Source organism: Emys orbicularis, chromosome 16 (genome assembly GCF_028017835.1).
Source record: "Emys orbicularis isolate rEmyOrb1 chromosome 16, rEmyOrb1.hap1, whole genome shotgun sequence".
Taxonomy (NCBI): Eukaryota; Metazoa; Chordata; order Testudines; family Emydidae; genus Emys; species Emys orbicularis.
Window position 1 is genome coordinate 20,005,903 of NC_088698.1, and position 18,001 is coordinate 20,023,903.

At 49.1% G+C, this 18,001-nt stretch overlaps 1 protein-coding gene across 1 annotated transcript; it reads right to left on the reverse strand.

Moving 5' to 3' along the window:
• Positions 1-1,884: 1,884 nt before the first annotated feature.
• On the reverse strand, positions 1,885-17,010 carry NOC4L (nucleolar complex associated 4 homolog). The gene is made up of 14 exons (XM_065417828.1): positions 16,916-17,010; positions 13,732-13,838; positions 13,154-13,261; positions 12,772-12,921; positions 12,042-12,141; positions 11,195-11,229; positions 11,062-11,112; positions 9,502-9,613; positions 8,592-8,652; positions 7,282-7,392; positions 5,713-5,876; positions 4,334-4,416; positions 3,175-3,288; positions 1,885-2,432 (listed from the first exon to the last, which is right to left on the reverse strand). Exons 2-14 carry the CDS (start codon positions 13,801-13,803, stop codon positions 2,316-2,318), a joined length of 1,278 nt encoding a protein of 425 aa, XP_065273900.1. The 5' UTR covers positions 13,804-13,838; positions 16,916-17,010; the 3' UTR covers positions 1,885-2,315.
• Positions 17,011-18,001: the final 991 nt, after the last annotated feature.

Here is an 18,001-nt window from a genome sequence, read left to right on the forward strand (position 1 = left end):
ACTCTTATTCTTCTAGTCATCATTTGAAACTAGGGCCCCTCTCCAATTGATCACAAGATCTAACAGGAGAAGCCCAGTATTAGCACTGCAGTGAAATTCCAACGACTGCACCACGCTTCATATCTTCATGTGCACACCAGTCAAGGCGACGTCCGGGTGAAGGCACCTGGGGGCGAGAGACAAGGGGTCAGGCTCAGCCGCAAGGTCCCATGTTAATAGTGGTCGGTAACACTGAGGCAGGGTAGCAAAGGTCACACATTTCAGGCAAAACATATCAAGGAGACGTTAGGTGAAAAATCCGACAAGTTTATTCAAGAACATCTTAGGTCCTTACATGACTCCCATCACTGTTGTGTCTGGGCACCTCACAATCTTTAATGTACTGATCCTCACAACACCCCTGTGAGGTAGGGCAGTGCTATCACCCCCCTTTACAGATAAGGGGGAGAGGCATAGTGGGGGCTTGAACCCAGAACTCCTAAGTCACTGGCTAATGTCACAAGCACTGCATCACCCTTCCACTGATATCAGAAGACGGGGAGCAGAGGGCAAGGAGACCAGTTGAGACCACACTCCTGCCTTTGCACGTGAGAAGCCAATAATGATGGCGGGCGCTTCCTAAGGAAGTCAGGTGCTCAGCTCCTACTGAAACTCAACTGGAGTTCAGCACCTAATTCCCTAAACATCCCTTGACTATTCCAGCCAAATCCTTTGGAAGTTTATCTGAAGTGAAAACAGCAGAGGTGCTGGAGAGCAAACAACTCCAGGAGATGGGTTCAACACTGCACTCTGGGAAGTAGGATCACATCTCCCATAGCCACCGATAGAATTATCTAGTCAATTCCTTGTATGTGGCCCTTGGTAATTTGCTACTTGTTCCACACTTAGCTTGGAGAAAACGTAAAGCTGGTCAGTTAGAGGACACTATCATAAGATGTATTCTGTCCCAACTTATGCAGGAGCTTGAGATTTCTACCTCTGTCCTTCCACCCCTTGCCAAAATTAGGTCTCTCCCACCTTCTACCTGCTTCTTGCAGGAGATGGAGAAACATTTTCTGTTCAAATTGTTGCAAGACAGAGCTAAAAATTAACTGAACAAGAGCAACTTGTTAAAGACCATTGGATCCCATTGATTTCAAAGAGACTACTCACATGCTTAACTTAAGCATGCGCGTAGCTGGATCTCCGGCTGTGCACTCAACATCTTGCAAGATTCAAGCACAAGTCAACAGCAAAGGAAATTTCTGCATCACTTCTGGAAATCCAAGTCTGGGACTTCATTCACCTAGCTTCATCAAACAGTGGAAAGACACTATTTAACTCCTGACTGGCATTCAGGCTTCCACTGGCTACGGTCCTCTTCCTCCAAGTTGTAAGTGGAACTATGTTTAACCAACTCTCAGCACTTGGGAGATAATAAATACCCAGGATCAGCATGGCCTCCCACTGCAGTTTGACTGGGAATTTAGCCACAGTAATCCCCAAGAATATGCTCATGTTCAAAGCAGGAGAGATTTAGCCTGTGGTAATGTTCTGCTAAGGCAACTTTGTACCAAGTGACTGACGTGTATGCAAGAATTTGGTCCCATCGCCACCACAGTAGGTGGAGTTAGTTGGTGTCGTGTGTGAACAGCTGCTTTAGGAAATCGAGTCTGTTCTTCCAGCCTCTGCATGCAGGAGCCAAAACCCAGTACCTGTAAAAGTTTATAATACTTCTCCGATTAAACTAGTTTCTTATTAGCTGAAGTTTGTCAAATATATGTAGACGATAATGGCTGCAGCGTCATTCACCTGCAGCAGGACCAACTTCTCCACTACAAGAGTGGGGCCATCTCTGGAGTGAAACCCAGGCAGGACCCAGGCCTAATGGGCTGAGAAGACCCCCACCCCCCTCACCTCCACACACCCAGATGCCAATGTGAGGAGTGTACTGCCAGAGTAGATCAGGTCCATCCAGCCCCGTATCCAATCAACGATAATAACCCACACCAGACACTTCATAGGAAGGTGCAAGAATCCAGCAGTGAACAATTATGGAATAACTGCCCATAGAGAAAGATGCTTTCTGACCCCAGGCAGGAGGTGAAGATAAAATGCAAAAGGGAGGCCAGTGAGAAACAAGGAATCTGTTAGGAGGAGGAGCAGCAGCAGCCCATTTGTGGATGCTGATGAAGATCACAGAAGCATCTCAACTAGTCCAACCATCAACTTGGATTTCACAGCCAAACCTGAACGGAAATACTCATGAATCAGCTGGGTGTCTCTTCCACAGTCAGAGTCAGTCGTACAGAAACGTGTATTACCGAAAGGCAGCATCATTCCAGCGCAAAATGCTCCGCAAAGAGATCGTCCTTCTTGCCAAACAATCCTCTCACTTGTTCAAACTCCAGGGGCATGCTGGTGGCTTTTTTCTTTAGCTCTCTATCGAAAAGCTATTTAAACAAAGTCAAATGCAATTTGGGTTTCATTAGAACTCTGTAGCAAAAGGGGATTTTTTTTGGCTATACAAATTCCAGTCACGCAAGGCCAGACATTTATCCCCACACCCAGAGCAGGAAAGGGGAAAGCCAGGGATTCTCGAGGCCTTTTTGGTTATGTGACAACAGGGGGAAAAAGAAACTGTTTTTAAAGGAGGCACCACAGAAGCAGATGGAGGTTTAAGGGAGCTGCACCCTTTATCTCACCACACAAGGAACAAGGTGAAGGCAGCACCAAGCAATGCATGGAAAGCAAAATTCACCCCCAATGCAAAGGCCCAGGCACTTAAGCCCTAACAAGGGGCTGATGTAGTGCTCAGAGCTCTGGGCAGCTCCTCTGCCTCACGGCGGCTGCAGCAGCACGCTCCAATATGAGAAGGTGGGAGGGGGGAAATATTTTGACAGCTGGGATTTCTCTGGGACAGACTAGAGCTGGCAAATGAGTATTAAACTAGCAACAAGTTGGCTGGTGTAATCAGGCCCTGCTGCTGTCACAGCCTCCCAGCTTCCACTCCTGCATCCCTCCCACCAGGCAAGCAGAGCAGAGCTTAGCGCCTCGCAGAGCCTGGCTACCAATTCAACCTGGACAGCAGGTGCTGCAGTTGAGCAGCCCACGGCTAGCCCCTGCAGGACGTGATCTAACCCGAGTCCCCATCCATGGTTAGTGTTCAAACACACACCCAGCGAACAACCCTACCTCGTAGGCAGATAGCTCCAGGAGCTCCGATATGTCATCCTCTAGTTCAGACAGCGACTGGTTCACAACGGCAGCTGCTTGGGCCACATCAGGGTGATAGTGGCTCTGAAGGGTCTGAAGCACCAAGAAGAACTAGGTACGTTCTATAATCAGGGGAGGGCGAGACGAGTCCATCGGGCTTCCCCACCCCCACTGCTGGCATCTGAACCTCTGCTGATCAGTTACAGAACCAGCTTCGTCTGACTAAGGCCCACATCCTCAAAGGTATTTAGGTGCCTAATGCCCATGGGAGTTAGGCACCCAAATACCATGGTGGATCGGGGCCTTATTGCCTGAGCAACAGTGATAGGTCTGCTGCTCTTCCCACCTTCAGCATCATGCGGAGCATCTAGAAATCCAGCCTCCTGCCACCTGCCATGCGGTCAGCAGCCCTTTAATCCAGGGAGACCCTGCGTAGGGACACTGGTTAGCATTAGGCAGGGACTGACTGGAGAGAACTACAGGGCACTGCCTGTGTCCATCACAACCGAGGTCAGGCTCCCACAAACATAGTTTCCTGCAGGCTTCCTCCCTTATGCAAAAGCCCGACGGAATTGAAACCGGAAATGATAACCTCGCTGTAGAGTTTTAGAGCCACCACACAGAATTTAATACATTCTACCCGGCTAGAGAATCCCGCGGGAGGATTCAAAGAAAAGGGGGAAGGGGATAACCTTCTACAGATTTTCAGTTCCACAGAGCCCAATTGGATTCGTCCCAATTAAACTCCACAAAGGTTTTTAGTGGGATCATTTTTACTCCGGCCCTAATGTCTTGCTTATTCAGTGCAGGATATTTGCTGCTCTCAGTACCATCCTCTGCAGCTAATTGCATGCTTCTGGTTGTGTGGCCAGACAGACTGGCACTTAAGGATCATTTCCTCCACAGAACTACAGCCCAGCTCTTGTGCATGTGAAATAATTTGCCTCTTGCCCTTCAGTTCCTATCGTCATGCAAGTAGGACACTGGCCAGGAAGTCAGCTCATTTCCAACCATGTTCCTTTAAGTGACACCTCCCACTGTAAGTCATGCAGTGAAGTGGGAGGGTGGGAAGTAAGCAAAGAGGGGGGGCAGGAGGGGGCTCTGTGTCCTGCACAAGTCAGGTTATTGGAGGACTTACCTGTAGCTCCCACAGCGAGCTCTCCAAAGCCCTGCTTTCGGACGGCTCTTCCTCATCCATAATGTATGGATCTTCCGACAGATCTGAGAGAGATTAATAGGAACATCTATAATGCACAACTAATAGCTTCCCTGTATGGGGATACACGCACCATCAGGGACACACGGCAGAAACAGAGAGCAATGGGCACAGCTAGACTGGGATAAGAAACCAAATCCGACATGCCTGTGGTTGAAGAATAAGCCTGCACTGATGTGACCTGGCAGACCTCAGGGCTGCTTGCACTCCAAACCGTGGCTAACTCTGCTGAATTGTAACAAGTCCAGGAGCTGACTGTGAGAAATGGAGGCAAGATGCCTCACACAGCCCCAGCTTGTCACTTATGTTGCTCAAAACCATCATCAACCAGTTCACAGAAAAGGCAATAAAGACACTGGAGGCTGTTAAGCCAACCTGGTGGGAGAAATACTGGGAACTAAGGAAAGACTGAGCATATTTATTCATATCCAAAACAAATGTCATTCTTTATATCGAGCACAATAAAGTCTGCCCCAGGGCATCCAAGAAATAGATTAAAATGGCTTTAAACACCTACAGCCTTGAACATTTTCAAGTGACTAGTGATTCTGTGTGGCCAATTTGAAACCTGATGTCCAGAAAGTGCCAAGCAGCCACCTCTAAAAATCAGGCCCTTTAAAGCGTCTCAACGTGGGCACCAAAAAGCACCAGCTGTGCGTCCACATATCCATCCACACAGACGTCCTCTGAAAGCATTTATTTAGATGGACACCTAGAGAATGGCAGCTAGATCTCAGCACAAGGGATCTACTTACCATGCCTTGCTCCAGAACCCTTTGGTTTCTAGATTTATTGGTTCTTTTAAAATATATTCCGGCACCACAGTGCGATTGGGTGTGTGTGTGTAACACGGCATCTGGTGCGTGAATGTATCAGTCCCTGAGCCCACTCAAACTGGGAGTTGGCATAGCAGGGCCACACGCCTGCCTCTAGTCATGAGCCCTGCAGACATTTTCAAATAGGGCTTCCTGACTCTAAGGCAGAGAAACAGATAGGGAGTCCTAGCATCAGGGAAGGACCTAGCAGGAGCTCTGTGCCTCTACTGGGTGGGATGACTGAGAGGAAGACACTGGCAAGAAGCAACAGCTGGCTGGAGAGGACTGGGGAGCTTTGATAGATGGGTCATGAGGACTGTGAAACCCTGGAGACAAACAAGGGACACAGAGACTACTCTGAATCTTTGTTAATAAAACCCCAGGAAGGGACCCGGAGATGGGATTTCACCTTCCCCAGCTGGTGGATTGGCCCCTTTGTGAACGCTTTGTAGAGCGCTGCAAGCCCCCTCTCCGTTCCCCTATTACCTTCAGGCCCGCCGGGTCTGTGCACAAGAACCTTGCAAGCTGGGTGCCTCCGGAAAAGATTGCAGATGAAGGGAATGACCATGAGCAAAGCCTGGGGAGGAGCGGTGAGGGCCAACCTAGAGAGGCGCTTTATGAACGCTGCCACCAGGTACGCTGGCAAGTGCCTATTGGAAACAAGAGAGACCAAGAAGATATGCAAGTGTCAAAGCCTTAGCTAGCGTTTAGCAGGCGACTCTGCAGCACGTGGCTCCTAAAAATCTGATCCAGACACAACGCAGGCAGTCGCTGACAGCACGTCTTCATGCTGATGTGACCTTCTGGGACTGTCCAATGTAAAAATGCTACAAGCAAAAAATGTAACCTTTTCTTTTAGCTTCTTTTAATTGGAGCCTGGCACCCAAGTCCCAGTGAAAGTCAATGAGTCGTGCACCACGTTGCCATCCACCGACGTTTGTGCTCCATGCCTAGAATCTCAAATTTCCCTGATCTCCGATAAAACTCTTATCTGTCATCTCCCCCCCGCCCGCCCAATCTTTTGATCTGCATCTGTGGCATCTCTTTATGGACATTTCCAACAGAGACTGACTCATAGCTTTGTATGTGGTAATTTGTACAGGCATTTGCTAATTTGTGAGTGCTTGACTTTGTAACCTCAATAATGTTCTTTAAATGAAGTTGTGTGTGTGTAATTGGTACATAGGCCATGGTGATACATTTATGAAATATCTTTAGGACTAAGGTGAGTGTTCCAATTGTCAATGAAGACCAAACCCGTCTGCAATGCGTATATGACATTTTTCCTTATTTTTACTAACCAATTCCATTTTACTTCACCCATCAGCCAAACTAGGCACTTCCTCTGGGACAGGAGAGCTAGGATTAAGGATGATGAGTTACAGCTATTCAGTCTTGTGGCCTAATACACAGAAATTCATACGGATTTTCTAGTGGTAAATCACAAACTGTTACTCTTGGTGTATGTCATCGGTGCAGCAGTGATAGAAATATAGCCTCAAATTAGCAGGTTGTTTATCTAGCTTCTTCCTTCCATGCACTGAAATGACAGTGTTAAGTCAGGCTGTTGAACCCCTTTGTATGAAAGGCCAGCAACTTCTCAATGGCTTTACCGCCTAAGGCCTGCAAAACCTTGCAAGTGCTCTGTAAGTTACTCTTGAATTGCACACTTGCTACTAAAGCCAGAGAGAGAATGGTATTTGCTCACCACTTCCAGTTACTGGTTTAAAATGGCAGCCAGCTGAACTGAAGAGCAGCATAAGCACATAAGGGACTGCAGAGAACATTCAGATACACAACCACACTTTTACCCTTTTCATCTAGCCAGGCATGACGACAAATCTTCAAAAATTCGGCATGTGCAAAATGAGGGAACAAGACTAAGTTACGTTCTCAAGCCCAGTTTCCTACATGAGGCTAACAAGAATCTGATCCTACAGACACAGCAAAATACATTTAATCAGCGCGCACAGGGGATTGTTCAAGGGCAGTCTCTGGTTGGACAGAAACGCAAGGGGAAAATAACTGGTCAAATATTATAAAAAGGGTACTTACGATGAAGACAAAAATAAATCCGCTAAATGGAAAAACCGGGCTCGGTACTTCACGTGGTATATGGAGGGGTCTAAGAGGCTGTACAGCTTTTTGTAAAAGTCGGGGTATTCCCTGTTAGAAAAAGCAAACAGATATGTGCAAATTCTTGATTTGTAAGTGACTTGGAGGCACACTGTCGCTCTGTGGCGTTCCTTATACCCTAACCTAAGATCCTGTCCCTTCTCTAGGGCCCCCTCATTTGGCCTCTTTCAACTGAGCTGCCAGATGGAGGCTCCTCTCCCCAGACACCAAAAAAAAATGGTAAGGTGAGTTTTGTGCTTTTGGTAGGTGCTGCCCGGACAGCTTTGTCGCCTGGAGTTCTCATTGGCTTGAGCGAGCTCCACTGAAGTCAATGGCAAAGCTCCCATTGATGACAATGGCTCAGGATCACTGACAGAGGCAATGCACGCTCCCACCCACGGCAAACATGACTTCACCTTTTCCTGGAGGGGCAATTAAGTCTTCATGCCCATTCATCCCTTGCCCAAACTGCTGACAAGGCAATGGTGGGTTTTGCAACAGGGACCAGAGAAGTGGACTGAGATGCCCAAAGTCACCAAGGCTCAGATGTGAAGAGAGAGAGAGAGAAGTCGTAGAACAAAGGACGCCTCAAAAAGCAAAGTGAACTCATTCATGGAGCAGCAGGTGGTGGGGGTGGGGAGAGGTTGGCAGAAGGGCTGGTGCCTATTCAGGGGTGATTTACAACCATAGAGAAAGAGCAAATTCACCCCATCCTACAATGCACACAAGCATCTCGTCTCCTTTTCTCCCCCTCTCAGGGATCAAGTCACAACTGGGAGCTTTTCAGCTCAAACCCACACCATGAGTCCTGCTTCACTACCCTCTGTGAAATGTGTCCCAGATCTCTCTGATGCGAGCTACAACCACCTCCAAGGGTGTGACTCAGGCCTTATGAAAACATATTACAATATCCTCTAGTAACAGCCCCAAATCCTGCAGCGTCCTTCTGAAAACTGCAGTGCTTTGCACAAGTGGGGCTAGATTTTCAAGGGCTCTGCACTCACCTCTTCAGAGTGCAATTCCATTTAGGCATTTAAAGTAAGGCCCAGATTATCAAACGAGCCCAACCCCCAACAGGATGAAACCTAGTGCAGAAGCCTGCAGTACTTTGCTTTTTAATGAGGGAATTTTAGAGCACAGGGAACTGGGGAATCCATGTCAGTCCCTTTTATATATAAACAAGGAACTGCAAAACTCTACTCAAACAAAACACTTTCCCCTTTAAACAAGATGATGTTTTTTTTACTTACAGGTTATGCTGATGAATCAGAACAAATAACCCATTTAAGGCTAGAAGACTGATTGCTCCACCTATAAAAGAGCAAAGTGGGATAGTAAGATCTAGCAAAGCTGACAGGTCATCACGGGTCTCTGTAGCAAACATTAACGGAAACAGACCCCGAAGGGACACAAAATTCAGAGCACTCGAAACTGAAGCAATTAACCTATGTGAAACCCCGCAGTGTAATGACGGGCTGTAAAATTCAAGGGATGTGAATTCAACTAAAGGCTTCCAGAGACTCACAAATCACTTAAAGAGCTTTTTCCTACTGACTGATTTTAGCTCTAGTTAAAAGGATACAGCCACAAAGAGAGAGGAGCTGAAAGAGGCACAGTAACGCTGGCCTAATCCCCCCCACGAGGGCAATGTCTGGAGACAAAGAGATTGCCTTGGAATTAACAGTTCCGCAGGAAAGTGGTGCATCTTATATTTAAACACAGCTAAGTTGGAAGCTTAGCTTGTTTCACAACAGCATTGGTTGAACTCGATGGTTTAAGAGATCTTTCTGGTACACGCCTCAATCTAAAGCTCTGAGCAGAATCTTCTTGTGTACAAAGAACAGGAATAAAAAGTTATTCCTCAGAACCCCAACAGGTACTGGCAACCAATTTGGTTTATTTCTCTTTACCTCACCCTCAAGGATCCTGAAGTTGTAAATATTTTCCCTGCTTTCCTCAAGGTTGTTTCCCACCTTCCAGCCAAACGCAACGCACCCCTACTGAATCAGCCAGATGGGTCCCTCTTTAAATCGTCCCCCGAACAGGCAGAGGGGATGCAGCTTTCTCAGCCCACCCATACCATACTGTAAAGAAAAACACAGTAACACCATGGTCCTTTGTCATTCCCCAAGATTCACAGAAGTCTATTTCTCTACCCACCTATGTCATAGGCGACTGTCAGGAAGTCTATCATAAGGGTGGGTTCATTCAGGTGAGGCAGGATAGAGTCGTGCAAAATTACAAGAACCTTTTTGTAAAGGCCGGTGGGTAGCTGTGAAGGTGGAAACATCACATTAAACACTTGTTGCAGAGAAGAATTCAGAGAAGAGAAACAACACCTAATTAAAGGCTAGAAGGGTTGACACAGGAAGAAAACTGGAAAGGGCTGGACAGATATAGCATAGTTCAGAGACAAAGGTCCCAATCCTGTGCCTGCAGAGACCTCCTGTGAAATCAATGAAGCTCTGTGCAGGGCTCTGTTCTCATAGAGTGACTTGCCGGGTCAAAGCCCATAGCAGGATAGGACAGCTGGCTTCCATTATTTTAAGGGTGTAGGTATCAAACAGGGAGATGAACTCTATAGGGTGACATGGGGCTGATATTAAGGAAATGAAAAACAATTGGGGTTATGAGTGGGTGGGTGGAGATACGTGACAGAGATGGCCTCAATTCAGCATCTAAACCCAAATCACAAGCAAAAGTAAATGTGTCTGCTCTTATCCAGTCCCCCAGGGCATCTGTTCACACCAACACTGGCTGGAATTTGGGGGGCATGTGATAAATGAAAGGGGGGGAGGGGTAGCTCCCTTTTATGGACACCAAGCCAGCCAGTTAGCTGTAAAATCCCTCTTGGTAGATGTTCTCTGCTTGCTTTACCCGTCAAGGGTTAAAAAGTCCACCAGGTAAAGAAAAGGGAGTGGGCACCTGACCAAAAGAGCCAGTGGGAAGGCTAGAACTTTTTAAAATTGGGAAAGAAGCTTTCCCTTTGTGTCTGTTGTGGTTCTCCGAAAGAGGGGAACAGAGGGCAGCAAAAAATGCTGTGTAAAGTTTAAACCAGGTATGAAAAATCATCTTCCATACCTAGAAGGATTCATTGGGACAGGGAATGTTTAGATAGATGCAATCAGGTTTATTTCTTTATTTTGGCTTGTGAATCTCCTCTGTGCTAACCCCAGATGCTTTTGTTTGCTTATAACCTTTAAGCTGAACCACCAAGAAAGTTATTTTGGGTGATTAATTTTTGGAATTGCTCTTTAAAAATCTAGCAGAAGCCTAAGTTCCAAATGTATTTTCTTCCTTTTTGTTTTTAATAAAATTTATCTTTTTTAAGAACAGGATTGGATTTTTGGTGTTCTAACAGGTTTGGGCATGTTGTTTGATTAGCTCATAACAACAGCTCATTTCCTTGTTTTCTTTCTCAGATCTTCCCCCTGGGTTCAAAGGGGTTTTTTTGCATTTGGGTGGTAGCAGCGTTTACCAAGCCAAGGTCAGAGAGAAGCTGTAACCTTGGGAGTTTAATACAAGCCTGAAGTGGCAAGCATTAATTTTTAAAATCCTTGCGGGCCCCCAACTTCTGCACTCAAAGTGCCAGAGTGGGGAATCAGCCTGTTAATCAGTGTGTTAAGTTGCGTGGATGATTTGAAGAAAATTCCAGGACCGCAATAGCAGCAAGAGTTAGATGAGGCTAGATTAAAGCAATAAAGGCCAGCTCACACTCACCTTGTGTTTAAGAAAGCCAAGCCACATCCTTTCAAAAGCCCGCTTATGCTCCTGAAAACAAAAATGCAAACACTGAGCTAAACATACTGATGAAGAGAAAGTTCAATTCTGCCAATTATCAAATGAAGTGTACCTTTAGCTTTGATACCTTCCATTCTTCCTGGTTAGCTGTTTAAGGGAAAAAAGCAAGACAAATAGTTAACCTGAAATTACCAAAAAACCGACACCTTTCCACTGGCCCTTTTCAAATAGCTACACCGTAATTATTACAGTGAGCCAAGCACACCTGAGTTTTATTTCAGGCTGAATCTACACGGAGCTGTGGACATTTGAAAAGCTTTTCACTTCAGATAGCACTAATCCAATTGTTCTCATGCAGATTTAAACAAAGAGGAGTTAAACAAGGTATGATTTTCTCATGTCATTGTTCCTTCTATAGTTTTGATCAAACTGCAAACGTCTTAAAACTTCTGAGCTAATGAGAATCTAGGCTTGCCCAGACCATCTTGATTAAAGTGCGATGGATGGAAAGGAGGAATAAATGCCAATTAAAGTGACCACAACCAACCATGGACACTTTGCCCAATTAAGCAGGTTTGGATGTTTCAAAGCTTTATAAAAGATCTCTCACTACAGCTCCCGCACACCATGGTTTGTCTTTCCTCAAGAGCATGTCTCTCTATTAGCAGCTGGAGATGATGCCTCCATAAAAGGTGATCCGGGGCAGCAGAGGAGGGTAGATCCTCAAAAGCAGTTTTAAAAAAGGACTGTAGAATGTTTTCTTTTTTAAATACACCCTCATGAGTGTGTAGAATACTTCATTTTAAAGTTCTGCACTGCAGAAGTTGGATTTTGTTACATTTGGTGTCATTCTAATCACATTAGCGAGTTCTAACAAGCAAACACTCTTAAGCATGCTTTCCACCTCTACTCAGACGCCATCACATGAAGCTAATAGCAACACTACAAAATCCACTAACCTTGCTTTACCATGAAATTGACCACCTCATTCTCTTTGCTTGGCATGCTAATTGATGAAATGAGGGAAAATACATTCTGCTGGTAAACTGGAAGCGGAACCTGGGGAGGGAGGGAAAGCACATGAATAAGTAAGAGTTGCACAAAGGATCAGTGACTTGAACATTAGTCCATTTTACACGCAATGATACCATTCAACTAGAAAAAAACATTAAAACAAAGCTCTGGATGTTCGAATCAGAGACAAATCAACATTAGAATCATCTTACAAACTCTCCCAGTCTTAAATTTTGCTGGTTTGTCTAAACTAACCCTTGTTTTACGAAACAAAAACTTGGCTGCTGCTGATAGAAAAAACAAACCGACTGCGTTTGCCCAATAGAGAATGAAGCAAAAATCAAAACCTTCTATCTGAGCCCTCCAGATTGCTCAGGTTTGGCTCAATCAGAACGCAGTACCCAATCAAGGAGGTTTTGCAAAGGAATCCAGAAAAACATGCCTAGTTAAAATGGAGGACAGCGTTCTGTAAACCTAGCATACAAATAAAATAGGAAAGAGCTCATGGCACGCAAAGGAGCACACATCTCTCTCTAGCTCTCAGACACGAACACTGGGACCATGAAGGGCATTCCAGGTATGGTTGGAGAACCCCAGACCCTCACTTCGCCTACAAGCTGCAGCTTCCAAACTGAGGAGCACCCAGACCCACTTCAACTGTAATATTCAAAGCACCTCTTTTGTCTTCTGCATGACTTGTCCAATATTTTCAGCGACAGCCTTCATCACAAAGTACCGAATGTCATCATACTCCAGGTATTCTTGGAAACGTGAAATCAGGAGCGAAGAGTCATCTTCACAAGGGATTAAGTTCTCCACAACTAACTAACAAAGGGTTTTGAAAAGAAGCAGCATGTCAATATCTATTATACACAAACACTAACAGATATTTTTGTTAGCCATGAGCTACCCCAGACCTCTGTTATCTCAGAAAACATCAGAAAGTCAGTGCCTAGACTTCTATGGCATCTGAGGATGAACATATGTCCCCAATGTCTAGGTTCTGTGCATGACACAGAATAGTTGACATCAACTACTTTGAAGTTTTGCCACTCACTTTTAAAAGCTCAAGAGGGAAACTGAAACTCCCCTTCCATTCTGCTTTGACCAAAGGGTATTTCCCTTCCAACTCAACAAACTTCATGAGGGTAGCGAGTGATAATTCCTTTAAAGGAGATAAAAGAAAGATTAAAAAAAACCCACAATAAATCTTAGAGATGTTCACTCTAGTCAGGATGAATAGGACACTAGGACAACAACAGAAGTCTCAGCTATATATGACAGCATTGGAGGTGCTATTTGAGGGAGGAAGGCAAGAGTCTTTATGACAGCAGTGGGCAACCTGCGGCCCATCAGGGTAATCTGATTGCGGGCCGTGAAACATTTTGCTGATGTTGACCGTCTGCAGGCACAGGCCCCCGCAGCTCCCAGTGGCCGCGCTTTGCTGTTCCCGGCGAATGGGCGCTGCAGGAAGCGGCGGGCAGCAGGTCCCTGGGGAGTCACCTATTGAAGCAAATATCTTCCCCTGTGTTCACCTCAAAAGCATCCCATCTAAGTATTGTCCCTACCTATTTTGCAAGTTCTGGAAGGGACACCCGGCACAAGGCAGCATATTATTAAACTAACAAAACTTACCTTGACCTGAAAAGATTCATGGCCCATCAGCTCCACCAAGCAGTTGACACAACTGTTATAACGATGCCTCATCCATATTTTGTACTTGTCTTCTGCACTGTAGTTATCTGAAGGGCAAAATGCAAAGAGAGAGGCTTCTGAATGCCCACGGGCATGACTGAAATGGAGCAAATCAGAGAAGTTAATGTGGTTTCTGACAGTCCTGCTCAGGGAGGGAAGCAGTCTAAGGCTAGGTCTACACTGCAGCGGGGGTCCGACCTAAGATACGCAACTTCAGCTACGTGAATACCGTAGCTGAAGTTGCGTATTTTAGGTCGGCTTACCTAGCGGTGAGGACGCGGGAAAGTCGACCGCTGCCGCGCTGCCGCCGACTCCGCTGCCACCTCCTGCCGAGGTGGATTTCCGGAGTCGACGGCAGAGCGATCAGGGATCGATTTTACCGCGTCTTCACTAGACGCGGTAAGTCGATCCCCGATAAACCGATTGCTACCCGACGGATCGGCGGGTAGTGAAGACAAAGTCTAAGGGTTACAGCTGGCAACAGGCATTACAAGGCATGTTCCGTCCTTTGTTCAGGAACTAACTCAATCAGTGAGCTTAGGCAAGTTACAACCCCCATAGGCCTCAATTTATCCATTTGTAAAACACAAATCTCTGGCATCTTCTATCTGAGGCTCCCAAAGTGCATTAATGTTAAGCCTCAATCTACGCTGTGGGATAAGGAGGCCTTATCCCCATTTTAGTTAGCAAGCTGCCGTGCAGATAGGGGAAATGACCTGCCCAAGGTCTCCCTGTGGCAGACCAGGGAACAGAATCCAGATCTCCTGGCTCCAAGTCAGGTGCTTTTGTTACAAGCTCATCCTTTCCAAATGGTGACTAAGGGCTTGGCTACACTTGCAGATGTAGAGTGCTGGGAGTTAAACCAGCCTTCGGAGACCGCAGCAGGGAAAACGCTGCCGTGTGTTTACGCTGTCAGCTGCAAGCACACTGGCGTGGCCCCATTAGCAGCTCTTGCAACGCCAGCGTGCAAGTGGCTGCAACGTGCTTTTCAAATGGGGGAGGAGGGTGGAGTGTGACAGGGAGTGTGTTGTGTGTATGTGGGGGGAGAGACAGTGTGTTTTGGGGGGCTGAGAGCATGTCAGCATGCTGTCTTGTACGTTCAGACAGCAGCAGCAGACTCCTTCCTTCTCCCCCCCCCCCCCACACACACTCACAACAGCAGCATTCCCCACTAATCGTTTGCTTTGTCCCGGAGCGGATAAGCATGCCGGCTGTCAGAAACGGAGCTTTGAAGTGGATATCCACATGCCTGCAGCTGATTTCAAAACAATGAGAAAAGTGGCCACTTGACTTCAGGGGATTATGGGACATTCCAGAGGCCAATCACAGCGCAGTAATGCAACACCTCGTCCACACTGACATCTGGGCGTTTCAGCCGGGGCGCAGCAAGCGTTATGCTTCTCCTGGAGGTGAATTACCAGGAGCGCTCCAGCTGCAGAGTCCAGGCGCTCTATGTGCCTTGCCAGTGTGGACACCTCAGGAGTTAGGGCGCCTGGGGCTGCTTTAATGCGCTCTAACTTGCAAGTGTAGCCAAGCCCTATAGGACTTATTCTTTACTGATATCCGGTACTGATTTCACTATAGCGCAGGCCTGCACAACTCGTAAAGCGGGGAGGGCCATGTTACTCCAAAGAAAACAGCTGAGGGCCAACCCTCCCCTCCCCCCCAGCACCACCGAAACAACTCCCCGCCCCCCAGCGCCGCCCGCCCGCTCAGTTCGTCATCCCCCCATGAAATAAGGGGAGGGGAAAAAGGGGCCAGTTTGAAGGGATTTTCTGGGGCTATGAACTAAGCCGGGGAGGTGAAAGGGGGCCAGTGTGAAGGGATTGGATGTGACTATCCAACACACAAACACAGGGGCCGCAGGGAGCCCGGGGGGAGGGGGAGGAGACAGTGTGATAGGGGCTGGGGAGGGGGAAGGTCCCTGGACCAGGGAAGGGGGCAGCAGTTGGGGCATGGCAGGTGCAAAACACACACACACCCTCTCCCCCAGGGATTTCCTGGCTGCCCACAGACAGTTCAACCCCCCCGCCCCCCATCACTACGGAGGCTGCCCTGGGAGCAACCAGCGCAGTAGCCGCCCTGCCCTGCCCCTAACCGAAGGGGGAGTTTGGGGGGGGGGGTGTCTTGGCCCAGTCCCCCTCCCCCCCCCCCCGAGCTGTGGCTCGAGCCCAGGCTGGGTGCCCCTCCCCTAGCTCGGCATTTACCGGCTCTGCTCCCTGTCCCCTGACTGCTCCGATCCCTCTCCACACCCCCGCCCCCTGACAGCCCCCCCAGAACTCCCGACCCATCCAACCCTCCTCCTGCTCCCTGACTGCCCCCCGGGACTCCTCTTACCACCATGCCTCTCCAGCCGCTGACTCCATGTGGAGCACACAACCCCTCCCCCGCAGAGTGCTGCGACGGGATGCTGAGGCGGGGGAGGAGGGGAGTGGGGGAGGGACTCTGCCTGCTGGAGGCCAATGGGAGCAGCTAAATCAGGCCCAGGTGCCGCATTCTGCGTGAGGGGAAGGGAGGAAAAATCCCGGATGGTTGCACCGGCCCTGGGCGAACCCAACAGCCCCATCCCGCCCTTGCCCGTGGGCCGCATGTTGTGCAGGCCTGCTATAGCGATTTAGAAACAGACCCTGTTAAATCAGTGCAGCCCCCCTATAATGAATGCAGTTAGGCTAGTACTGATATCAGTGTGGTAGGACCATATCCACACTAGGGAGTTGTACTGGTTTAACGACTTTTGTTTCTAAGGCTTGGTCTACACTTGACAATTATATTGGTATAGCTATGTAAACTCAGGGGTGTGAAAAAACCAAATCTTTGTTGACGCAGCTAGTGCTGCTGGGGAGGTGGGGTTTCCTGTGCCGTAAGCTGCACCTACGCTACGGGGCTAAGCCAGCATAGGCTGTGTCGTGTAGACATTCCCTAGTTAAACGGGTACAAACCTCTATGTAGACCAGGCTTTACCAGCCCCTCTCACCCTCAGGGATGTTGGGAGATTTAACCTGCTCTGATGAAAGTGTAAATGATCGAGGCCACTAGGGGATAATGGCAGGAACTGGGGCCACACAAGCACGTGGCCGGGGTTTTCAAAGAGCCGCAGAGACCAGGCAGGCAGCCCCTCGCTTACCTGGGAGAGAGGTCTCTTCTCCCGGCAGCTGGCCTACGAACAGCTCCCTCCGCTCCAGCAGCGCCCCGAACAGCCGGCTGCAGGTTCTGATGGCACAAAGGATGACGTCCTCCTCGTCCGCCTGGGGGAGAGCAGCAAGGTCAGAGAGCTGGTCCGCAGGGAGACAGATGGGGGCTCAAGGGGGAGGCAAAGACAGCAGGAAACCTTCCCATCGGGGCTGACCCGGTTTGTCCACAGGAACTCCCTGGCATGGCTGTCTGCAAAGCCCCCCCCACCATACCTCCGACATCACCCCCCACTGCCACCCTCATCAGCCCCCCCAATTGCCCCTGCCCCCATTGCCACTGACTCCTAGTCCCACCCCCTCCAACTGCCCCTCACCTCCATCCCACCCCAGTCAGTCCCCCACTCTCCCTTACCACAGACCCCACCACCATTGCAACCACCCCCCAGGTCCCCTCACCGTCCCTCCATTGCTACTGACCCCCAGTCCCCTGCCCCAGCTCCCCCCCGCTACCAACCCCCGGACTCCTGCTCCAACCCACCACTACCTACCCCCAGCTCCCCGCTACTGACCCCCCGTCCCCTGCCCCAGCTCCCAACCCCCGGACTCCTGCCCCAACCCTCTGCTACCTATCCCCAGCTCCCCCCCTCCGCTACCGACCCCCATCTGCTCCCGACCCCCAGTCCTAGCTCCCTCCCCCCCGCTACCGACCCCCAGACTCCTGCCCCAACCTACCGCTACCTACCCCCAGCTCCGACCCCCAGTCCCAGCTCCCCCGCCCCGCTACCGACCCCCAGCTCCCCTCCCCGCGGCCCCCGCTCGCCTGCAGCAGCTCCAGGATCTCGAAGACGCGGTTGGCGCTGCCCCGGCTCCGCAGCACCGACTCCAGGCTGGAGGCCAGCGCGGCGGCCGCGCTCTGCCCGGGCTGCGCCATGTCGGGGCCTCCCCACGTGTGCGGACGAAGCAGCCGGCCCCGCCCCGCCCCTGGCGGCAGCGAGAAGAGGCGCAGCCCAGCAGAGCTGAGTCCCCGCCCCAAGCTAAGGCGGGCCACGGCCAGCGCAGGTCCCCCCACCCCACGCCAC